General features: G+C 47.9%; 1 protein-coding gene across 3 annotated transcripts in view; it reads left to right on the forward strand.

Moving 5' to 3' along the window:
- Window positions 1-25,584, forward strand: part of GOLGB1 (golgin B1) — a 73,575-nt gene that overhangs the window by 39,815 nt on the left and 8,176 nt on the right. For 2 of the 3 annotated variants that reach the window (XM_081022564.1, XM_081022565.1), the window contains exon 23: window positions 160-1,489. In XM_081022564.1, coding sequence (XP_080878690.1) covers window positions 160-294 — 135 coding nt within the window. In that variant the 3' untranslated portion in view covers window positions 295-1,489. Of the gene's footprint in view, window positions 1-159; window positions 1,490-10,167; window positions 10,252-14,081; window positions 14,156-18,132; window positions 18,263-18,755; window positions 18,867-19,808; window positions 19,864-22,839; window positions 22,951-24,047; window positions 24,159-24,349; window positions 24,406-24,620; window positions 24,691-25,584 lie in introns of those variants that run through there. The other variant, XM_081022566.1, reaches the window with a different exon arrangement.

Here is a 25,584-nt window from a genome sequence, read left to right on the forward strand (position 1 = left end):
TTGAATTGTGCCTGGAAACGTACTGGTGAAACCCAAATGGGCCCATGTTGCTGTCCTAGGCACCTGCCTCTCCTGTGGCCCTTTGCGACGGGAGTTGCCTTGAGTTGAAGCCCCCCTTTGGTAGACTTGCCTCGTAACCTCTCCTTGCTTTCTCCCCAGACTCGAGGGGGCGTGGGGCTGCGGCGCATCCTCCACTCGCTCTTCTGTTCCCGCCGGCGCCTGCCCCTCCTGGCAACTCTCTACCTCCTCACGGTCCACGTGCTCCTCCTCCTCTGCTTCACGGGCCACTTGTGAGAACAGCCCCCCGGAGTGGGGTGGGGCATGTGAGTTGTCCGGGCTGCTGCCGAGCCCCCGTCCCTGGAGGACCCTGCCTTGCTGTCGACGGATGAGAAGGCTGATTTGGGAGACTCCGGCACCTTGGGGAGGCTGGCTGGAGGCCGCAGGGAGTGTTGCAGAGAGCTCAGGCTGGCCCCCAGCCCGCGGAAGGGCGGGGCCAGCGGCCCTTGACTGGGCCACGCGTTGGTTTTGTTCATGTTCTTGGAGGGAAGCGTTGGGGGGTGGCGGCGTTTACACGGTTCACTTTTGCACACTGAATTCGGGGTGAAGTCGCTTCGCGTTTAACCTGGCGCCTTCCAGATCTGTTTTAGACTATGATTCTCACCAGCCCTCAGCAATGGAGGGGCTGAGACTTTGAAACATCTGGGGGGCACCAGGTTTCCAAAGTTCATTTGGGAGGGGAATACAAGCGGAGGTTGTGCATAAGGTCCCCCCCCCCCCCATTTTTAACAATGCTGCATTGGTTGTAATCTACAGGCGAAGGGAAGTCAGTCTGTGGAATCGCAGCCCACCGAGGGCCAGACCCGCTTTCTGTGCTGATTCCGCAGGTATTGGCAGAGCCTGATTCTGGGGAAGGGACCAAGGGGAACTCGATCAACTTCCAGCTTGCCTTTTCTCTCTTTCATTTCTTCGTGCTCTGTGATTTTGGCACCGGGGGGGCTGGAAGGGTGGCATCGAAAGGGACAGAAGCCCCAGGCGTACATCTCTTATCGGCGGCTCCCCACCCGACAGAGGCAGAGAGAAGGGGATGGAATGGCTTCATGCTCACCAGTGAAGATAAATCAACTTGTCTGTGGCTGCCGAGCCCGTTTCCTACACCATGCAAGGAGAGGAAATCAGGGTAGATGTGGGGGGAGCAGAGTTATGAAACCCACCCCTCAGCTTCCCGTTGGAGTGGGGCAGGATGTCTTAGCCCTGCTTGGTGGGGTGTTTTAACTGTTTCCATTGTGCACAGACATTTTGGGATAGCTCTTCGCTTGCAGTTCAGGAGGCTGCTGGAAGCATCCTCTGTGGTCGTCGAGCTGAGACCCTGCCAGCCGTTTTTTGGGGGTGTTCCCAGCGTGTGGTTTGTAGACTTCCCTTGTCCTTCTTCCTTTCAAATCCAGTCTTCTCTTGAAATCCTATCCTTGTGCAATAAAGATTATTTTTTCGAGCGAGTCGTGTGAATGCTGTGATTGGGTCGGACTCTGCCTGCTGTGGTTCTCGCATTCGGCTCTGACACCCCTTTATTATAACTTTGACAGCACGGTTGGATGCACTCCGGAATTTGGCAGCTCAAGGGTAACAAAAGATAAATCAGAAGTAATTTTGCAATACTTATGTGAAATATACAGACAGCTCTTGGCTCTAAATGCAAACATGGAAGCACATAGAAATTTTTGGGTGCGCTAATATTAGAGAAAGTGGGAATGTCGGGAAGAGCTATTTTAGCCGAGCTTTCTAAGAATTTCAGGATAATAATAATTAATACATTTTATTTATACTCCACCCTCCCCAGCCAAGACTGGGCTCAGGGCGGCTAACACCAAATATAAAAACAATTGACTGAAATACAGCTTTAAAAAACAAGATTAAAATACAACATTAAAACATTACAATGCAACCTCATTTCAGTAGAAACTCAATCAAAAGCCCTGTGGACAGAAGCGTGAAGGGTGGCAGAAGGCGAAACTAGGCACATCTCTAATGCGTTTGCTACGTTTTATGAAAACGTGCATATCTTATAACCCTGACCCTGAGAACATCGACAAATATTTGATTTAAGACTCGAGATCACAGAGCGGTATTAAAAGAACCTATTTCAGCAATTGAAATAGAAGACACTATTTTTTTTTTAAAAAAACCAAAATTGGTGGGAGGAACCCTTGGCATGGATGGATTGGGGGGGGTGAATTTTGTAAGTTCTTAAAAGAGCAACTTCTACCACAGCTGCATAAACCATTCAACTTGGAGGGACTGTAATGTTTGTGCTGTTGAAGCCATGCAAGGACCGTGCTCTTTTGGGATCCTACCATCCCATAATTCTCATTAACACGGGACACGGGAGATTCGGGGCAGGCAAATGAAAATCCTTCACAAAGCACGTAACCTGTGGAACTCCCTGCCACAGGAGGCAATGGCAACTACCAACCTAGATGGCTTTAGAAGAGAATTGGAGAACTTCAACGGCTTCTTGCCACGACGGCTGTGCTGTGTTCACTTGGAGGCAGCAACGCTTCTGAAAGCTAGTTGCTGGAAACCCCAGGAGAGGAGAGGGCTCTTGTGTTCAAATCCTGCTTGCGGGCTTCCCACAATGCATACCCTCCAATAGGCCCTAGAAGAAAACCAGGATGTGCATATTTTGTTTTTTTTTTAAAATGATATTTATTAAGATTTCCAATAAAAAGAACACATCAATAAAAAAATTAAAAATAAAAATAAAAATACACAATTCAAAAATACACAATACATAATCCAAAAAAACAAAACAAAAACAAAAGACAAAAAAGAAAACAGTTAAAAACAATACCACCTTTTCATCACCATTTTTAAATTTACTTATTTTCTGGACCTCCTCATACCTCCCTCTTTTGTATTCCATTTCAATTTGTTTGTCCAGCAGTTTCTTTCCCTCTTTTTTAATCCCAATCCTTAATCTTAATATAATATAACATTAAATTTTAACCTCTTAAAAACCAAATTTCCATTTCCTTTAACTTTTTTAATCCTAATCCTTAATCTTGATCTATATATAACTTTATCTCTATAGCTAGAAGCCGCTTATTTTCAATCCAACATCACTCTAACATTCTTTAATTTTGCAATGTTTCTGCAGATAGTCTTTGAATTTTCTCCAATCTTCCTCCACCAACTCTTCTCCCTGGTCACGGATTCTGCCAGTCATTTCCGCCAGTTCCATATAGTCCATCAGTTTCATCTGCCATTCCTCCAGTGTGGGAAAGGATGTGCATATTTTGGGGCCGTGATCTTTCAGGAGCCAGGTGACTTGCAAGAGAGCACAGCCCCCCCCCTGAAAACGGGATGTCCCACTTAAATTGGGACAACTGAGGGGGATGATAATGGACATCTGGTTGAGCACTGCGAGAACAAGATGCTGGAATAGATGTCTAATTGGCCTGATCCAGCAGACTCTTGCGTTCCTATTTATAATCCTGACACTCGAGGGGGTCTGAAGATGATCTTTCTGGTGTTGAGGGCAGTTCAGGTATTCTACATTGTGTGAGGAACTGTTCTCTTGCGTCTACCGCCAGTCAATTTCGCTGAACTTTAACATGGGAAGAGGATGGGGAAAGCAACAACATATTATTATTATTGTTATTGTTATTGTTATTAATACTCCGCCTATCTGGCTGGGTTTCCCCAGCCACTCTGGGTGGCTTCCAACAGAATATGAAAAACACAATACAGTATTAAACATTAAAAACTTTCCTTAAACAGGGCTGCCTTCAGATGTCTTCTAAAAGTAAAATAGTTCTTTCCTTGACATCTGATGGGAGGGTGTAATAATAATAATAATAATAATAATAATAATAATAATTTATTATTTATATCCCGCTCATCTGGCTGGGTTTCCCCAGCCACCCTGGGCAGCTCCTAACAAAATATTAAAAACAAGATAAATACATCAAACATTGAAAACTTCCCTAAACAGGGCTGCCTTCAGATGTCTTCTAAAAGTCTGGTAGTTGTTGTTCTCTTTGACATCTGGTGGGAGGGCGTTCCACAGGGTGGGCGCCACCACTGATAAGGCCCTCTGCCTGCTTCCCTGTAACTTGGCTTCTCGCAGCGAGGGAACCGCCAGAAGGCCCTGGGCGCTGGACCTCAGTGTCCGGGCTGAACGATGGGGGTGGAGACGCTCCTTCAGGGATACAGGACCGAGGCAGTTTAGGGCTTCAAAGGTCAGCACCAACACTTTGAATTGTGCTTGGAAACGTCCTGGGAGCCAATGTAGGTCTTTCAAGACCGGTGTTACGTGGTCTTGGCCGCCGCTCCCAGTCACCACAGGGCAGGCGCCACCACCGAGAAGGCCCTCTGCCTGGTTCCCTGTAACCTCACTTCTCTCAGCAAGGGAACCACCAGAAGGCCCTCAGAGCTGGACCTCCGTGTCCGGGCAGAACGATGGGGGGAAACGCACCCTCTCCGCTCTGTGTGATCTAAAAGCCTCTCGTTCAGAAGCCTTTCCTCCTATGGAAAGCAACGAGGCGCTTCCTCTCTGCACCCAAGGCTTGTGGGTGGGTGTGCTCTGCTGCGAAACGTCTTCCTCCTGGCTCACAGGAAATGGAACAAGTTTTGTGCAGTTAAAACAGGAACTTGGGTGAGCTCAGCCTTGCAGCCGAAACCGAGGTCGAAGTCAGCTAAGAGGAGCAATCACGACGGGCTTCGGAAGTCACCTTTCCGAACCAAGGTACTGCTTTGGGGTGGGGGGAATTGTCAGGAAAGTTGCAATTGGGGGGGGGGCTTGGGGAGGGAGGTGTCTGGCCCTATTCTGGTCCCCTACCCCTCAATTCTGGATAGTTAGACTACGGAACTCCCTGCCACAGGAAGCAGCAGTGGCCACCAGCTTAGATGGCTTTGAAAGCGAATTTGACAAATTCATGGAGGGAGGGAAGGACTAGCGATGGCTACTGCCCACAATGGCTCTGTTCTGGAAACCGCAAGAGGGGAGATCTGTTCTTGTGCACTGATCCTGCTTGCGAAGTTGCCCCTGGGGCATCTGTTCAGCCACTGCGAGAACAGACGCTGGACCAAATAGGCCACTGGCCTGATCCAGCAGGATCTTCACCCTTCCCGGTGTGATAAGAAAAAACAACTGCTCCTTTCCCTTATGGAGTACCCAAGAGCCCATATAGGGTCCTTATGTAGGTTCTCTTATTGGCAGGAGAAAATAACAGGCCAAACAGAGAATATTGAAAAGCAAAGCAGCTATTAAGCCTGATCTTTATTAATCTGTTGCAACAGGGTCCCCACTCACCCCACGCAGGGAAAGGAGGAACCCTGAACATTGGTTCGCAAGCCCTTATATAGACTTTTGAAATTGCTTCCCTTGTAACTCAAGACCACCCCCAAAAACATCATACATGCATCACAGAAAGAGGTGGTCCCCAGCAGAAATTTGAGTGTGTTGCTTCTCTCCTGTCTGCCAGGATACCTGATAATGCCTTATTATCTGATTGCCTTTTCTGGGTAGCCTGGCCATTCCTTGGAGATGGTAAATACTTAGTTCCTGAATCTCTTACGCACGTTGATAGTGTGCTCAGCTTAACAGATACTTGCCAGACTGTATTTACAGGGAGGTGTAAGCAGCCCCTACAGTCCAAAGACAATTGGAAAGCTTTCCCCATCTCCTTCCTCCTTGCAGAGAAATATTCGAGGTAAATTTGGGAGAGTCAAAATGGCTTCAGGATTGTTTTCCTGTACTATTTCAGAGATGTGGTTTATATACTTATGTATATGTTTGCATTGTGCATTTATGAACATTTATTATATATTAGAATTCCTATAACACCAGATAAGGAGCTGCTGCCCAGGTTTGTAGCACCCAAGTGGGCAGGATGAAGAAGCAACATTCTTTGCTCAGCTGGGTGTATTGGGAAGGAAATTTGCTATACATTCTGGTGTGGCCAGAGATGAGGGACAGCCAAGCATTTTTTGGCACATTCCATTTTCTTTTCTTTTCACTTTTAATATGTGTTCTGCCTCCTTTCCACATGACTATGCACAAGGCCATTGACAAACCGAAGGAGCAACAGTGACCGCACACCTTACAGCAACCTGATCTAATGCAATAATAATAATAATAATAATAATAATAATAATAATAATAATAATAATAATTTATTATTTATACCCCGCCCATTGGCTGGGCTTCCCCAGCCACTCTGGGTGGCTTCCAACAAAATTAAAATACCGTAATACATCAAACATTAAAAGCTTCCCTAAACAGGGCTGCCTTCAGCCCTGTCATAATAATGATGACATCACAATGATGTCATAATATCATGTCATAATAAAAGCATAACTTTAAACAACTTCCATCAAATAAAGTAATAATAATCCTTTAGAATATGAAAGTACACAATAAAATTAAATACCAGCAAATAATAATTAAACAGAGATTCACTCTTAATGATCACAATAAACAATTTCTAAACTATGTTACCGGAATTTATTCAAAGGTTGAGGGGGGCGGTTTGCCCCTCCAGTGGACATCACACACTGCCCCAAATCAACACAATCACTCCTGCTGCATCTGTCCCCACAGAACACTTCACCACACAGGATTCCCACCCCAATCTCTTATTATTATTATTATTATTATTATTATTATTATTATTATTAATTTAAATCATTTTTATTAAGTTTTCCATTTTAACAATCCAATCAAATCACATTAAATATGCCAAATTATACATATACATATCAAATAATCCAAATATTCTGCCGAATTACAATTTTTTTATTGGGACTTCCCATGCTTCGAGTTCGGGGGGGCTCTGATCGTCTCATATCTCTGCTGCTTTCTAATAGTTCCTTTAAATCTTCCTGTTGTTTTCCTTCTTTCACGGCCTCTGAGTTGTTTCTACAAGCGAGTTGAAGTAAAATAATGTGTTTCTGTGTGAATTTTATGTGAATCTCTATTCAAAGGGCCTCCGCTGCACATTATCAAATGTGACGATTCACTGATAGACGTATCTATGTACTGGCTCAATGGGAAAACTTTCAGATTTGTGCCATTCCAACTTCGTTCTGCTCAGGGGAAAGATGGCTACCGAAGGGGGGACTTGGGACACAAGGAAAGGCAACCCTAATCCCCAAAACCTGAGAACACGTCCTCAGCAGCCTCTTGCACAAGAGATAATCACGGGGGGGGGGGGGCTAATGATCTCAACTAATTTGGAGGTCCACTTCGTAGCCACGGGGATGAATCACACTCTTGTTTCAGACCGTGTGGTTTAAGGCTCACGTCTCTCTTGAATGAAAACGAGAGACCTCTCTTCCCCTATTTTGCTTTTTCAGTTCTTCCCCATCCTCTTCTCCACTCCCCCCCCCCGCCAGGTGTCGTGGATTTAAATTTGTCTTTTTAAGCAGCCCCTCCCTCTCCTTGCAACCCCCCCCCCAAAGAAAATTGTTATGTACTGAAGCTCTCACCCTGGGCCAGCAGGGGGATACTGTAGATAGTTTTCACTCAGGTCCACATATGCAAATAAGGGATTGAAAGTGATGTTCAGTGATTGGATAGTTACAGAAAGTTGTTACTGTTGCTTTGTAGTTGAGCTTTATATAAGCAGGCTGGCTGAGCCCTTCAGTTCAGTTCTGTTCTGGCCTGTGAATAAACAAGAGCTGTCTGAAGAATTGCTGTGTCTTCTGATATGTTCACCCACAACTTAACCAAAACATCTCTCCCTAGTTGATTCTCCTCTCCTGGATTTGCAGCAGCCTCCTTGTTCTTGCGGCTGTGATCAAAATGGGAGGCGCACTCCTTCTGCAAGTGGGGAGACACATGACCCCTTTTGGGGGTGTTGCTTCCCCATTACAGATAACCGCTGCCCTAGGGTGAGGGGAAGAGCATGGCACCACAGATTCCTGAGCAACATACATGCATGGGAGTTCCTTAAGATCAGGGGTCCCCAAACTAAGGCCCGAGGGACTCGTTTATCTGGCCCGTGGCGACCCCCGCCGCCCGCTGCCGCCGCCCGCTCTTACCAGCGCTGCGCTGCGCAGCTGCCCACTTCCGGGTTGGAGGAGCACCAGAAATAGCTTGTGCGCATGCGCATGCATTATTTGAGCATGCACAAGCGTTATTTCCAGTGCACATCCAGGTCGGAGGAGGCCTGTACCCATGTGCGCAAGCTATTTCTGGTGCTCCTCCGACTCGGAAGTGCGCCGGAAATAGCGTGTGCACACACATATGGGCACGCACTCCCCCGCCCTCCAGCCTGCCGCACAATCGGCACTGGAGACATCGGCCCGAGGTGTGGTAAGTTTGCTGACCCCTGCTCAAGATGCTGCTGCAAAAACTGCTTTTCTTTTCTTGCATTTCTCTGGCTACATGAATTGTCTCTGGTGCTGACCTCAAGTCCTCTGCTTGCTTAAGAAGAGTTTGAATTTGATACCCCGCTTTATCACTCCCCTTCAGGAGTCTCAAAGCGGCTAACATTCCCCTTTCCCTTCCTCCCCCACAACAAACACTCTGTGAGGTGAGTGGGGCTGAGAGACTTCAGAGAAGTGTGACTGGCCCAAGGTCACCCAGCAGCTGCAGGTGGAGGAGCGGAGACGCGAACCCGGTTCACCAGATTATGAGACTACCACTCTTAACCACTACACCACACTGGCTCTTAATACAGTGCCACTGTGTCTTATACTGGGGTTCAGTTCCAAGGAGTTTCACATTATTACAGGAAAAACCTCCTTCTTCTCCCCTATGGGCTATCCAAGAGCCCGTAGAGAGTCCTTAAGTGGGTTCCCTATCGGTAGGAGAAAATAACAGAGGCCAACCAGAGAATATTGTGAAGCAAAGCAGCTAGTAAGCCCAATCTTTATTCAAGGAACTGTTGCAACAGGGTCCCCACTCACCACACACAGTAGGAAGGAGAACCCCGAATAATGGTGTGCAAGCCCTTATATGTTGTTGTTGTTGAGTCGTTTAGTCGTGTCCACCTCTTCGTGACCCCCTGGGTCAGAGCACGCCAGGCCCTCCTGTCTTCCACTGCCTCCCGCAGTTTGGTCAGGCTCATGTTTGTAGCTTCGAGAACACCGTCCAACCATCTCGTCCTCTGTTGTCCCCTTCTCCTTGTGCCCTCCATCTTTCCCAACATCAGGGTCTTTTCCAGGGAGTCTTCTCTTCTCCTGAGGTGGCCAAAGTCTTGGAGCCTCAGCTTCAGGATCTGTCCTTCCAGTAAGCACTCAGGGCTGATTTCCTTCAGAATGGAGAGGTTTGATCTTCTTGCAGTCCATGGGACTCTCAAGAGTCTCCTCCAGCACCAGAATTCAAAAGCATCCATTCTTCGGCGATCAGCCTTCGTTATGGTCCATATAGACTTATAGCCTTTTGAAATTGCCCATCCTGTAGCCCAAGACCACCCCCCAAAACATCATGCATACATTACAAAAGCTCTACAGCAGAAATCTTGTTTGCCAGGATATCTGTTAATGAGCCAGTGTGGTGTAGTGGTTAAGAGTGGTAGTCTCGTAATCTGGGGAACCGGGTTCGCGTCTCCGCTCCTCCACATGCAGCTGCTGGGTGACCTTGGGCCAGTCACACTTCTCTGAAGTCTCTCAGCCCCACTCACCTCACAGAGTGTTTGTTGTGGGGGAGGAAGGGAAAGGAGAATGTTAGCCGCTTTGAGACTCCTTAAAGGGAGTGAAAGGCGGGATATCAAATCCAAACTCTTCTTCTCTTCTTCTTCACTGATTGGGCAGTCTGGCCATTTTTTTGTGATGGCAATACTTTAGTTCCTGAATCCAGGTCACAGGCTCACCCTATTCATACACAAATGTGGTCTTAAGACAGGATATGCAAGCAAAAAGACAAAGGGAAGACTTTCCCCATTTCCCCCGCCTTGCAGGGAAATATATTGAAGTCAATTTGGGAGAGTCCAAATGGCTTCAGGGTTGCTCTCCTGTACTATTTCAGACACATGGTTTATATACTTACGTATGTGTTTGCCTTGTGCATTTATGAACGTTTAATTTGTATTTGGCACCTTAGAATTCTTATCACAATGTATCATAATGTATATGTAGAACTGGACTCCCAGGCAGAATAGAGCGATACTATGACTTCGATAGGGCAGAACTATTACTTATAATTTTTCTCCCTCTCTCCTCGAGATGTGGAAGGCCGTGGTGGGACACAATGTGTCTGTGAAGGTGGAGTCCCAAGGAGACGACTGGGACACAGACCCCGATTTTGTGGTGAGTTTCCTCCATTCCCCCAGGATTGCTGCTTTCGGGGATTTCTTGGGCTCTGTCGCTTCTGCGTCTTCCGAAAGGAGCAGGCAGGAACCTGCAGAGCCTTGTGGGAGGGAGAGAAGCTCATCTCTCAGGAACTGACAGAACATCAGGGCTCGGAGGAAAGAGGAAAAATGGAAGGAACTGAGAAGGGGATCTCAGCTGCACCCGCCAGGGCTGGCAGCTCTATATCCATGTTAGGGGTGGGGAGAACCTCAGGCTTGGGGGACGAATGCACCCAATAGATCTCTCTACCTGCCTCCAAGACTTTCCTCCAGGTGACACCCCTTGCCAGCCCTGCTTAACCTGTTTGGAAAAGCATCCTTCAACTCTGATTGTGCTTCTTTCTTGCCTGGGTGGAAGCTATTTTATTTATTTATTAAAAAATATCTATGTTGTTGTTGTTTAGTCGTTTAGTCGTGTCTGACTCTTTGTGACCCCCTGGACCAGAGCACACCAGGCACTCCTGTCTTCCACTGCCTCCCGCAGTTTGGTCAAACTCATGCTGGTAGCTTCGAGAACACTGTCCAACCATCTCGTCATCTGTCGTCCCCTTCTCCTTGTGCCCTCCATCTTTTTGCTGACTGTATAAAGCTTCTCCCCCCTTCATGGATCACTGCCTTGCCGTGGCGAAGGGGCTTGAATAACTCAGAGAAGCTATGAGCTATGCCGTGCAGGGCCACCCAAGATGGACAGGTCATAGTGGAGAGTTTTGACCAAAAGTGATCCACCTGGAGCAGGAACCGGCAAGCCACTCCAGTATCCCTGCCAAGAAAACTCCATGGACAAAGACAACAGGCATATAAAAGTTATGACGCTGGAAGATGAGCCCCTCAGGTCAGAAAGCGTCCAACATGCTACTGGGGAAGAGCGGAGGACAAGCACAAGTAGATTCAGAGCAGATGAAGCAGCTGGGCCAACTCACTGAGCCCAGCTTCTGGCATCTCCTCTTTGTGGCATTCCCAAAGCAAAGGAAGGATTAGACTCTGATTAATAAAAGACACACAAGGCTTGACCAGCAAGACTCTGGGAGGAGTGCGTATAATAATAATTCCTGACCACCCTCCGGCCCAGGTTGTTTTATTCACAAAATAACTTTTTACACAGTGTTCATAAGAACCAATCAGATTTCCTCTGAGCATTTCAAAACCCCCACGTGGGACAAAGTTAAACTACAAAAACTCATTTAAACATGCATACTTCTGGGGTAATTAAAACAGGACTAAAAAGGAATAATACATTCAGCAACCCCGGAGATCATAAACAAGGAATAAACATGATAGGAAGGATGGCAAGGAAGATAGGGATCTTTATCACCTTCATGTGAAAAACTTATTTCCTGGCCCTAAGATTAACAAAATCAAGGAAGGGTACATCAAAGAACTGCCTACTATCTTTTATGGCCTAGGATTCCTGGCAAGGCAACCGGCATGAATTCATCATGGGCACAATGGCTTTCTGCATATTTTATAATTCCTCATAGTAATCCCATCTGTTGTCTTCGTCCATGGAGTTTTCTTGGCAGGGATACTGGAATGGCTTGCCGGTTTCAGCTCTAGGTGGATCACGTTTGGTCAAAACTCTCCACTGTGACCTGTCCATCCTGGGTGGCCCTGCACGGCAGAGCTCATAGCTTCTCTGGGTTATTCAAGCCCCTTCACCACGGCAAGGCAGTGATCCATGAAGAGGCTTCACCTTGCCAACAAAGGTCTGTATCGTTAAAGCTATGGTTTTCCAAGTAGTGATGTATGGAAGTGAGAGCTGGACCATAAAGAAGGCTGATCGCCGAAGAATGGATGCTTTTAAATTATGGTGCTGGAGGGGACTCTTGAGAGTCCCATGGACTGCAAGAAGATCCAACCTCTCCATTCTGTTTTTTTTTAAAAAAATGATATTTATTGAGAATTTTAAGGTTACAAAGAAATAAGAAGGAAGAACCAAGAGAAAAAAAAGGAAAGAAAAAAGTAGATAAAAGTAACAATTAAACAATACAAATCAATAAAAACCAAAGTCAAAAAGAAAAAACAAAACACACAATACATCAAAATCAAAAGGCAAAAATAAACAAAAAAATTAAAAACAAATCCAATATTCCCAGATCCTTAACTGTCATTACCTTATTTCATCGACCTCCTCACACCTCCCTTTTTTGTATTCTAGTTATTAATTATCTCAGCAAATCCTTTCTATCTTTCACAATATTCTGTCATTAAATTACTTTAATCTATTTTAACCTTATCTTACCATAAAAAGTCCTAAAACTTAAAACTTAAATCTTATTTATACCAAATTCTCTTAACCATTACATATTCTTACATAATTCTTTTTAACATTTCTGCTAAAGCCCAATAATTTCATTCCAACATTTTTCTAATACTCATTAATTTTACAATACTTTTCTAAATGAATTTTTAAAACTTTCTTCCAATCTTCATCCATCGTCTCTTCTTCCTGGTCTCGGGTTTTGTCAGTCCTTTCTATCCCATCCATCTAGTCTATCAACCTGGTGACCTTATGTCCGAGGCTCTTAAGTCTCTTCCATGTCCCTTCCGCAGGTCTTCTTCATATTTATACCTGTAATTTACTTTGTCTTCTGCTCCTTTCACTCGGGGAGACTCCAGCTTGACAATATTTTTGTCCCTTCTCGACAAGTCAGCCCCTTTTCCATAGTCAACACCGAAATCCACGTGGTATTTGAAGGCATGTTTCAAGGCCCCTCCAAAGTTAAGGGCCCCCACAACTCCGAGCTCCCCCCAGCCCAAAGCCAGACTTGAAAAATCAAAACATCCCTGCATAGGGGGGTCCATCCAGCCCCCCATCTCCAAGCCAAACAGAACTCCATTTCTCCAAATCTGACTTTTTCCAGGTTCATTCGTCAAATCCAACAACTCATGTTCCTGCTGGGCCACAGCTCCCTCCATCTCTGCCACCCGGGGTCCAGCAACAGCCTCCTCCTTCATCTCATCTGTCAAAGCACATTCCTGGATTAATTCCTGAGTGGATTCTATATAGGTACCCACTGTCTGTCCAAAATTTCTGATCGCAACAGTCATCAAATCCATCTTCTCATGTAACTGTTCCAATAAAGCACTTGTCTTGCAAAAGGCAAGCACCAGAGCCTCCGAGTACATTCTTGTTCAAGGTCGAAGTCTGGTCCCACGATCTTAATCTATTACAGCTGCAAAGCTCCCCAGTTCGGTTTTAATAACAGTTTCACAAGCTCCCTCTAGGGGAAACAATTTCTTTTTGCCACCCTCTCCATTCTGAAGGAAATCAGCCCTGAGTGCTCACTGGAAGGACAGATCCTGAAGCTGAGGCTCCAAGACTTTGGCCACCTCAGGAGAAGAGAAGACTCCCTGGAAAAGACCCTGATGTTGGGAAAGATGGAGGGCACAAGGAGAAGGGGACGACAGAGGACGAGATGGTGGGACAGTGTTCTCGAAGATACCAGCATGAGTTTGACCAAACTGCGGGAGGCAGTGGAAGACAGGAGTGCCTGGCGTGCTCTGGTCCAGGGGGTCACAAAGAGTCGGACACGACTAAACGACTAAACAACAACAACAAATCCCATCTGATCACTGCACTCTTTCCAGTCTTCTCTCTCTTTCCCCTCTTCCTTGTCCCACTCCCTCGGCTCTGAGCCTTCTTCCCTTGAGGGTTCACTGGCTGTTTCCTCCCAACATCCCTCTGCTTCCAACCAGTCTTATGACACAGGATAACGCAGAAGGCTGTGGCAATAATGTCGATGGCAATTTAGATCCCTAACCAATTGTGTCTCTCTCTCTCTCTTGCAGAATGACATCTCAGAGAAAGAGCAGAGGTGGGGGGCGAAAACCATCGAGGGCTCCGGCCGCGCAGAGCACATCGAGTGAGTTATTGTTTCCTCTCCTCCTGCTGGTTCAAACCTTGAGTAATGGCCCAGGTGGCTTGTTAAAGCCATGCATGCACCAGAGAGAGCAGACACGGCTCTTTGCTGCTGGGGGGGTGTTGGTGGCAGGCCTTGGAAAGTGTGAAGGGAAGCAGCAAAGGCTTCAGGGGGGAAATTCCAGCAATTCCAATTCTATTTTAAAAAATCTTTTTCTTTTTTCTCTGAATCTTTTACCTTTCTCCATCTATTACAGGGGTCAGCAAACTTTTTCAGCATGGGGCCAGTCCACTGTCCCTCAGACCTTGGGTGGGGTGTGTGTGGAATATATTTTGAAAAAATATATAAATGAATTCCTATGCCCCACAAATAACCCAGAGATGCATTTTAAATAAAAGGACACATTCTACTCATGTAAAAATACACTGATTCCCGGACCAACAGCGGGCTGGATTGAGAAGGCAATTGGGCCAGATTTGGCCCCCAGGGCCTTAGTTTGCCTACCCATGATAAATAGTAGATAAATAGGCACCGCTCTGGCAGGATGGTAAATGGTGTTTCCATGTGCTGCTCTGGTTCACCAGAAGCGGCTTAGTCATGCTGGTCACATGACCCGGAAAAACTGTCTGAGGACATATGTCGGCTCCCTTGGCCAGTAAAGCAAGATGAGCGCCACAACCCCAGAGTCGTCCAGTCGCGGACGACTCTGGGGTTGCAGCGCTCATCTCGCTTTATTGGCCAAGGGAGCTGGCGTACAGCTTCTGGGTCATGTGGCCAGCATGACTAAGCCGCTTCTGGCGAACCAGAGCAGCGCATGGAAACGCCGTTTACCTTCCCGCTGGAGCGGTACCTATTTATCTACTTGCACTTTGACGTGCTTTTGAACTGCTAGGTGGGCAGGAGCAGGGACCGAGCAACGGGAGCTCACTCCGTCACGGGGATTCGAACCGCTGACCTTCTGATCGGCAAGCCCTAGGCTGTGTGGTTTAACCCACAGCGCCACCTGTGTCCCTTCCCTTTCCCTTTCCCTATATATCAAATATAAGATTAGATGCCAATTTAGAAATTATTACTATTAACAGAACTACCATGCACTTCACCATAGTGAGGATTAGACTCATGGCTGAAACTCTACGATTCTATGATTCCATGACCTTCAGGCAGAGTCCTCCTTCAGACAGAGGACTGTCCCCTGTCAAGATTGAGCAGACATCTCTCCTCTGCAAAGTGGGTCCCAGGAACCCAGGACCGCCCTGTTCTTGAACACGGGTGCAAGAATCTGCATGGAAGACTCTGCCCCCAGATGCAGCAGTGCCTCTGGGCTGTGATTTAAAGCGATGCAGGAAGCGGCCCCTTCTGCACTCTCAGGACCGGTGGCAGGAGCTGGGCTGAGGTTCCTGTCCTGCGTCACGTCACCTTCAGGGGTTGCCATGGCTGCGCCTGCTTCTTGCAGGAAAAGGAAGTGGTGTGCGCTCAGCGAGCAGCTTGCCAAATAAGGGCTTTTGCAGGTCAGCCACAAATAGAAGAGTCTCCTGGAGAGGAAGGAGACGCTAATAGGTGCATTGGCTTGTCTGGGGTCCACCTGGCTGAAGAGAGATCATTGACTTACGTTGCACCCAACATCTGTGTGCCAATTTGGGGCAGTTTCTCCAGCCATGTAGGAATGACATCTAACTCCTTGTGATTTGCAGTGACTGGTTCCTTGTTCTGCCCTCAGAAATCTGAGTGAGCTAATGGTTTCCTTCCTCTTTCTAAAATATCTCTGTATTCTTAGTTATTACAGTGGACCTTCCAGATACGAACTTAATTCGTCCCGGGGGTCTGTGGTGACCCCAAAAAGTCCGAATCCGGAGGCGCAGCTTCTGCACAAGCGCACGGTGCGATAGAGTGTTTCTGCGTGACTGCAAAGCACGCAGAGCGCTTCTGTGCATGGTGCGCGGCGAAACCCGGAATTACTATACACTTCTGGGTTTGCCACATTCATAACTTGAAATTATGACAACAAAGCTATTGTAACCCGAGGTACCACTGTATTTATATACAGTGGTACCTCTGGATGCAAACGGGATCCGTTCTGGAGCCCTGTTTGCATCCTGAAGCGAACGCAACCCGCGTTCGTGCGTCTGCGCGGGTCGCAATACGCTGCTTCTGCGCATGAACGTGATGTCATTTTGAGCGTCTTCGCATGCGCGAGCGGCGAAACCCAGAAGTAATGCGCTCCGTTACTTCTGTGTCGCCATGGAGCACAACCCAAATAGGCTTAACCTGAAGCGACTTCAACCCGAGGTATATCTGTATATATAATATCTATGAGTTGCTCCTCTATTTGGACCCATGTTAGGGCAAAACCTTTATTGGGCCAACCGAAATGTCACAAAATAGCATGCAAGCTTTTGTACTCTCTGGAAAGAGAGAGGGAGAGGGGAAACCAGCTCATTGACAAGAATTGCTGTCGCACAACAATGCAACAGAGTGCGCAGATTAGGTCTCAGTTGCCACAAAGCTAATCCAGCTGTTTCTTTGGGGTTCAGTGGATCTGCTCCCTGCTCAAAATTCTAGTGCCATTGCATGGAGGCAAGACGCAAGACCTTCCTTCAGTAGCATATATGAGGAACCTGCTGGACCAGGCCAGTGGCCCATTTGTTCAGCATCCTGTTCTCATAGTGGCTGACAAAGATGCCCCAAAGCGATGCCCACAATCAGGATCCGAGCCCAAGAGCCCTCTGCTATTCAGAAGTGTTGCTGCCTTCAAACATGGAGACAGAATAAAGCCATACCAGCTAGGAGCCATGGATAGGTGTCTCCTCCTCCTCCTCTTTTATTTATTTATTTTGTATTTATTATTGATAACAATTTATTGATTCTCCAAAAATAACAATACACAAAAAAAGGGGAGAGAGTTCAGAACCAAATTAAAGCATAAATTTTGATCGACTTCCCTCCACTCCCCCTCTTGGTTCCAATATAATATACTTGTTTATGCACGTCCACAAAACCTTATATACTTAACAATCCAATTTTAAAACCTTCTTCATCTTATTGCAAGTGACTTTTAAAAGTTATACTAATGTCAAAATCTGTACACAAAGCTTTAAAGATATGCTTTAAACTATTGCCCTTTTTGTAACAATTTGTCCTGCATTGTTAAATATCTTTTCCGGGTTTTGCTGCTTGCGCATGCGCAGAAGTGCTCTATTGTGCTGTGCATGTGTGCAGAAGCGGCACCTCTGGATACAGATTTTTTGGGTTGCGCACGGATCCTCGGAATGAATTAAATTTGTAACCAGAGGGTCCACTGTACTTTCTGTACCAAGAAATGAAAACTGACACGGCGTCCTTTCCAACACTACAAATCTACGATTTTATAAATGCTTGTTAAATAGCCAACATCATTTAATCTCCCTGCTAACCTGTCAGGGTATGGGACGCGGGTGGTGCTGTGGGTTAAACCACAGAGCCTAGGACTTGCTGATCAGAAGGTCGGCGGTTCGAATCCCCACGACGGGGTGAGCTCCTGTTACTTGGTCCCTGCTCCTGCCAACCTAGCAGTTCCAAAGCACACCAAAAGTGCAAGTAGATAAATAGGTACCGCTCTGGTGGGAAGGTAAACGGCGTTTCTGTGCACTGCTCTGGTTTGCCAGAAGCGGCTTAGTCATGCTGGCCACATGACCCGGAAGCTGTACGCCGGCTCCCTCGGCCAGTAAAGTGAGATGAGCGCCGCAACCCCAGGGTCGGCCACGACTGGACCTAATGGTCGGGGTCCCCTTTACCCTTTAACCTGTCAGGGTGAAAGCTAGATAAATGGGCCACGCAGAAGTGACTGCAGTTCTGCCTGCAGGTGGCTGCCCATTGAACCCAGTATTTCTAGAGATGGGAGGGGGGAATAGAGAAGGGATCTGCCTTGAAATGGTCACTGGGTTGGGGGCCATTCAGCCCTGCCTCCTTTTTCAAACTCCCCCCTTTGTGCTTTGACTCTGCAGCATCCACAAGCTCAGGAGCAAAGTGTCCGAGGAACATGAAGTTCTCAAGAAGAAGGAGTTGGAGGCAGCACCCAAGGCATCCTACGGTTACGGGGGCAAGTTTGGCACGGAGAAGGACCGCATGGACAAGGTGCAAAAGGGGGAGGGCGCTGTTCTTTGGCTGCTGCTAAGGTTTCGGGTTTGTTTGTGTATTGTGTGTGTGTGTGTATCCAAGAAGCAAGGGCCCATTTTTCATGGTAGTAACCTGGACCCTCACCCTCACCTCTGTTTTGTGTTTAAAATATTTATTAATTAATTTGGGGCTCAAAAAAATAGGGGTCGTCTTATACATAGGGGATCTTATACACGGAAAAATACGGTACAAAGCGAGACAGCTTTGTCACGTCTGCAAGTGGGCAGTGTGGGGCTCGCTGGCTGATGCTGACAATACCCCCCTTTGGAGTTGTCATCATCATGACATCATCATGACGTCAAGTGATTAACATCGGGGGCCTCCATCACCAGTCAAAGTGGTTTGCGGAGAGGGGTGGGGAGCTGACCAACCAAACAACCAGGGCACCCTCGGAATTATCTGCCCAGAATTATCTGGCAGGATTTGACACCGCTCTGTCTTGATTTCCCAGAGTGCTCTGGGCCATGAGTATGTTGCGGAAGTGGGAATGCACTCGTCTCAGACAGATGCAGCCAAAGGCTTCGGAGGGAAGTATGGGGTGCAGAGGGACCGAGCAGACAAGGTGAGTGTTGAAGTCCCATTGTGTTTACCTTTGATATCTGCTGCCAGGGCGTTCCACAGGGAGGGTGCCACCACCGAGAAGGCCCTCTGCCTGGTTCCCTGTAACTTGGCTTCTCGCAGTGAGGGAACCAGCAGAAGACCCTTGGAGCTGGACCTCAGTGTCCGGGCAGAATGATGGGGGTGGAGACTCTCCTTCAGGGATATAGGACCGAGGCCATTTAGGGCTTTAAAGGTCAGCATCAACACTTTCAATTGTGCCCAGAAATGTACTGGGAGCCAATGCAGGTCTTTCAGAACCGATGTTATATGGTCTCAGCGGCCTCTCCCAGTCACCAGTCTAGCTGCCGCTTTCTGGATTAGTTGTAGTTTCCGGGTCACCTTCAAAGGGAGCCCCACATAGAGCGCATGGCAGTAGTCCAAGCGAGAGACAACCAGAGCATGCACCACTCTGGCGAGACAGTCTGCGGGCAGGGAGGGTCTCAGCCTGCGTACCAGATGGAGCTGGCTGACAGCTGCCCTGGACACAGAATGGACCTGCACCTTCATGGACAGCTGTGGGTCCAAAATGACCCCCAAGCTGTGCACCTGGTCCTTCAGGGGCAGAGTTACCCCATTCAGGACCAGGGAATCCCCCACACCCGCCCACCCCCTGTCCCCCAACAACCTCAATCCATTAACCGCCATCCATCCTCTAACTGCGTCCAGACACTTTCCAGACATTTTATGATTCTTTGAATCTCATTCTGTGCCTCTGCAGCCCCCACCTCTAGGTTACTGCTAGGGTGAGGGATCGTGACACTGGCCTGCCCCACTCATAGCACATTGATTGCAAGCTCTTGGGGGCAGAGAGCTGTCCTTTTTATTTCCTTGTGTTGTTCTCTGTGAGTCTTTATATGTACCTATAAGAACTACAACAACCTTTCTCACCTTCTGTTCCCCGCAGTCGGCTCTCGGTTTTGAGTACAAGGGCGAAGTTGAGATGCACACCTCCCAGAAAGGTAAGGTTGGAGAGATTCCTGCTGCTTCCTCTCATTCTCCCTCCCCCCCCTTCATTTTTTTGTTTTTCAGAAAACGTTGGAGAGCTGCATCACAAAATTTGGAGAAGTGTGATTTTCAAAAGGCGTTTGTGTTTTGGTTTGCGTCTTGGTTCAGGAAATGCGAACAGCCAAACAGATTCCTATCCCTGGTGTCTGACTGCAGCCATCCCTCTGCCTCTCTCTCCATGTGCTCCAAGGCCTCTGGAGAGGGAAGGGGCATTTTGAGCATGTGGAGAAGCACAGGGGACCACATTTGTCCATGGCTGTAGGGCAGGCTGGAGCATGACGATAGATGCACACAGAGCTATGCGCCAGAAGGCAGTGCAAAAGAATGTTGTCTCCTACTGGAGTTCAGCCCACCATGAAACGCAGAGAGAATTCTCTATTTTAAGCATTTGGTGTGCCACACCTTAGCCGTAAAGACTTCCAGAATGTCTTACACCCAGTCAGAACAAGACAGTCCCTACCTGCAGGCTCACAGTCTAAAAAAACACAACACACGAGGGGAAAAGGGCAGGAAGGGAAGAGGAAAACAAAAACCCAGTCACCAGTTTCTTTTTTTCCATTTTAAATTTTTATTACAAATTTCAACACAGTAATTTTAAAAAATACATCCTCCACATTGTTTCCCCCCTCCATTTCCCCCTCCCCCCTAAACAGACCCCCCCCCCTGACTTCCCTCAGCTCCTTTCTCTGGTTTCTCAACACATCTTTCTATCTGCATGTTATAAAATTGCAAAGATCCTCAAATTATCTATCTATGTAATATAATACAAAGTTAGTGAATGTTTATTCAAAACCTGCCAAAGAGTCCAGTTCATTTTGCTGCTGCTTCAAATATTTCGTAAAAGGTTCCCATTCATCTTTGAAGTCACAGTTATCCTTGTCACGTAGTTTGTGTGTCAATTTTGCCAATTCTGCATAGTCCATCAGTTTTTCTTGCCAAAGTTCTTTCGTCGGGATTTCCTCATTCTTCCATCCTTGTGCTATTAAGACTCTTGCCGCCGTTGTTGCATACATAAAAATGATTTTTAGTTTCTTTGGCATGTCTTTTCCCACAATCCCTAATAAAAAAAGCTTCAGGCTTTTTCACAAATGTTAAATGAAACATTTTCTTTAACTCATTATATATCATTTCCCAAAACATTTTAATTTTGCTACTATCCCACCACATATGGTAAAAAGTCCCTTCTTTTTCCTTACATCTCCAACACACATTTGAGCCGGTTTTATACATTCCCCCTAATTGTACTGGTGCCCAGTCACCAGTTTCTAAACAGCTGTTCCTATAAGACGGTTGGACTGCGCCTCCTTCCAGCAACTCCTGGTGACGAACATATCACTCTGTTTTTCTTTCGACCACATCAACAAGGAGGAGAGGAGAGTCTTGTCACCTGGGGAGCCCAGGACTTCCCAACACAATGCCCAGGCTTGCCCCCCGGGGAAGTGACTTTGGTCACTTTGACTGCTAATGCAGCAGTTTGGCTTCACTCCCAGAGGTGCACTCCATTGCCTCTTGAGAGCTGAGCCTTTAGTGAAGGTGATGAAATGCGCTTTCTGCTTCCCATCTCTCTTCTTCTGAGGCATCCTGAGAGCCCCACGGTGGCCGCAGAGGGGAGAGGATGCCTGATGGGGCTGGCCTGTTTCAGCAGAGCTCATGGAGGGAGTTCTGCTTCCCAGCTCCATCTCACTCATGCCACTTCTGCTGAGATGGCCCAGCTCTTGTGGGTTGGAGCTGTTTCTGTTGGATCAACCCATCACCATCTGATGGATGATTTAGAAGGATTGGATCCGGCACCGCTTTCGCTGTGCGTGTGTGCCAGTATCCGCACTCAGCAGTTACATCTCAACACAGCTCCTTCCTTGGAAGCATCTTCTGGGTTGAAGGTACACACAGGAGGCAATTGTGCTGGGCCCGGGGGTTAACCCGAGCAACGCACTCCAGGTCCGGTCCTGAATCCAAGGATTCCACGAGGAGTCAGTCCAACCGGGCCAAGGCAGGAAACCAGGATAGGTCAGGCACAGGGTAACAGACAGGTAGCAGCAATGTTGCTCCCGCAACCTGGAGTGGGGTCCGGCAGCCTTTTATCTCTGACGGGGTAACGGCTGGTTCTGATCCCCCGGTGACTCACCTCCCTGTTTCGCTCGAAGGTGAGCACTCCTCCTGCAAGTATTCAGGTCTCTCCTTCTCTCAGACCTCAGTCTCTGCAGCTCGGGAGACGTCGGTAGGTTACTAGACCCAGAGGCTGCCTCAGCCTCCCCTGACCCAACTGGTAGCGGAGCAGCTGTAAGTGATGGCCCAGCTGGAGGCAACGAGGTAATCCCCGCATCTGGAGCCAGGGCAGGTTTAGGCCCCTGACTCGGCCCAGCTGGTGTTTGCTGCAGGGGAACCTGTGCAGACTGGGACTCTTCAGGATCAAGCCCCAGACTGGGTTCAGATGCCGCCTGAGGCAAAGGATCCGGTGCGGACTGAGACTTCTCCGGTTCCGAGTCTGAGCCCCAGTCCCAGGCCATCACAGCCATAAACACTCATGGATGCCATAAAGATTCAGTCAAGTGTAGAAGTTTACTTGACAGGCAAAAAAGCATATTGGTAGCAAATATATACAGACATTCACCACTGCTGTGGTCAAGGCATGCTTAGAGTCCAACAAGAGTCCAAGATTCTCTCTCTGCTTCTTTCACTGCAAGGAGCAAGCAAGAGACTCACAACAACTTACGACAAGTTACACAGAACCATTGTTACCCTCTGTGCATGTCCAAAGAACAGTTCCCACAGAAAATGTCCTTGCATAGACAGAACAATCTCAGCCTTCTACTGCTTCTTAAAACTTCTTCTCTGTTTCTGGAACAAATGATTCGCCCACACACAGAGAGAGAAAATATCCAACAGTCTCTGCAACTCTCTGAAATTCACTAGGTTTCACCTCCTTGCAGATTATGCCGTTGGCTTTGGGGGCAAGTATGGTGTGCAAAAGGACCGCCAAGACAAATCTGCCCTGAGCTGGTCACACAAAGAGGAATCGAAACCCCACGAGTCCCAGACAGGTGGGTGTTGAATGCCTCCCGGTTCAGAGAATGTTGTGGGTGGAGCTCTTGGAAAGAGACAAGCAAGCCTTCATCGTGTTGTCTAGCCCAGCCTTCCCCAACTTGGTGAAGTCCAGGGATTGCTAAACTCCATCATCCCTGGGTCTTGGCCATGCAGTTGATGGGGAGTTGGGGTGCAATAACATCTGGAGGACACCTGGCTGTGGAAGGCTGGAGTCCTGTGTTTGAGAAGGATATTGGCAAGCTGGAAGATGTGCAGAGGAGGGCGACCAGGATGATGGAGGGTCTGAGGAACGGTTGAGGGAGCTGGGTATGTTTAGCCTGGAAAAAAGGAGGCTGAGAGATGGGAGTCAAAGATCTGAAGGGTTGTCCCATGGAAGATGGAGAAGCTTGTTTTCTGCTGCTCCAGAGGACTCCCAAACCAATGCTTTCAAATGACAAGAAATGAGATTCTGTGGAACATTAGGAAGAACTTTTTGACAGTAAGAGATTTTTGACAGTGGGACGGACTCTCCCTCAAAAGGTGGTGGATCATCCTACCTTGGCGGTTTCTAAACAGAGGTTGGATAGGTATCTGTCAGGACCACCTTAGCTGTGATTCCTGCATTGCAGGGGGTTGGAGATGACCCTTGAGTCTAATAATAATAATAATAAATTTATTATTTATACCCCACCCATCTGGCTGGGTTTCCCCAGCCACTCTGGGCAGCTTCCAACCGAATATTAAAAACAATACAGCAATTAAAAACAATTTTATGATTCTCTGTTAACTATCCATAGCTCAGTTGTTGGGGAAACCCTGAGAGCTCATGCCTATAGAACAGAGGTTGCTAACCTCCAAACCACAGGCATGAAGTGCCCCCCCCATGCACATTTCCTTCCCATCCCACTATTTTGGGCACCCCATGAATCCCAGGTGGGGGAAACCGATGCTGTTGTGCCTTGGTGCTGCTTGTGAGCTTCCCAACTGGGGCGCCTGATTGGCCACCATGAGAACAATGGATCCAGCAGCCAAGATCTTCTGATGTGGGGCAGACCATGGAGCAAAATGGGGTCAGCTCTTTCATCTTTCTGAAATTCACTCGTCCCCCTTGCAGATTACGCCGTTGGCTTTGGGGGCAAGTACGGTGTGCAAAAGGACCGCCAAGACAAATCTGCCCTGAGCTGGTCACACAAGGAGGAATTGAAACCCCACGAGTCCCAGACAGGTGGGTGTTGAATGCCTCCCGGTTCAGAGAATGATGTGGAGTGGGGTGGGGAGTGAAGCCCTTGGAAGGGGCTGTCAAATGTATAGAGCCTATCATGGAAATGGGCTTGCCTTTGCTGAAATTTCAGCTCCTGTGACTTGGTTTCTGGAGGGCCATTCATTTCCTCCCTTTCCCCCCTTCCCGCATTGCAGATCATGCCAAGGGATTTGGGGGCCGCTATGGGGTGCAGAAGGACAGGGTGGACAAGGTAAGCAGAGCTCGCTCCTCCACCAAATGCCCTCTATGGGGCAAATAATCCATGCTGATAAGATCCTGTGAGCACCCATGATTGACCTTCTCAGAGTCTGGTTCTGGGAGGGAATGATGCGCAGCCTCTTGAGGCAAGACCTCCTGCGTGGAGGTGAGGAACCTGTGGCATCTCTGTCCTGGCCAGCTGGGTGTACTGTGGACCTCTCTTTGCAGAGCGCTGCTGGTTTCAACGAGATGGAAGCTCCAACTTCCTCGTATGAGAAGACAACGCCTGTGGAGGCCGGTAAGTCTTTTCCCTGGCCAACCTGTCAAGGTCAGTGGGTCGGTGCCCACAATGATCCATGAGTGATGTTGGAAAACCCCTAGGAATCGAGACCCCCTAGTTGCTGAAAGGGAGCTATTTGCACCAGCGCCTTAGCAAGCCATTCATAGAAGGTAGGTCCATAGAGGGTAGGTGCCTCTAAGTGCCTCCTGCACTACGGGCTCTAGACTGAGCTAGGGAGCTGGAGAAGGTGCCCCCCCAAGTCCCACCAACTCTACGATCCACTATAAAGTCAAGTTGCATCATACATGCATTTTGCTTCAGAGAATTCAGCCACACACGCTTGGCTGCAGCTCCATTCTAGATCCATTCCAGCCTTTTTCTTCTACCTTCATCTCTCTCCACCTGCCTGCCTGCCTCCTCCTCCTCCCATCGACAGGTTGCTCACATGTGGAAGAGTGAGGGGAGGCAGTGAAGACCCAGGGGGGAGCTCCCTACGGGGCTTACCCCCCCCACTTGCCAGCCAAGGTAAAGGTAATTTTGGCTATGCTCATGACCCTCAGAACCAACCCTCTGCATATGATGCAACTTGACTGTATATTTTGGAACGTTGTCGGTTGGTTCACTGTGCATTTAAGATGCCCCCCCAAGATAAAAAGGTAAAGGGGCCCCTGACCATTAGGTCAAGTCGTGACTGACTCTGGGGTTGCGGTGCTCATCTTGCTTTACTGGCCGAGGGAGACAACATTTGTCTGCAGACAGGTTTTCCGGGTCATGTGGCCAGCAGGACTAAGCCGCTTCTGGCGAACCAGAGCAGCGCACGGAAACGCCGTTTACCTTTCCGCCAGAGAGGTACCTAATTATCTACTTGCACTTTGACGTGCTTTCGAACTGCTAGGTTGGCAGGAGCAGGGA

Source organism: Podarcis pityusensis, assembly GCF_964106645.2.
Source record: "Podarcis pityusensis genome assembly, chromosome: 10".
NCBI classification, from domain to species: Eukaryota; Metazoa; Chordata; class Lepidosauria; order Squamata; family Lacertidae; genus Podarcis; species Podarcis pityusensis.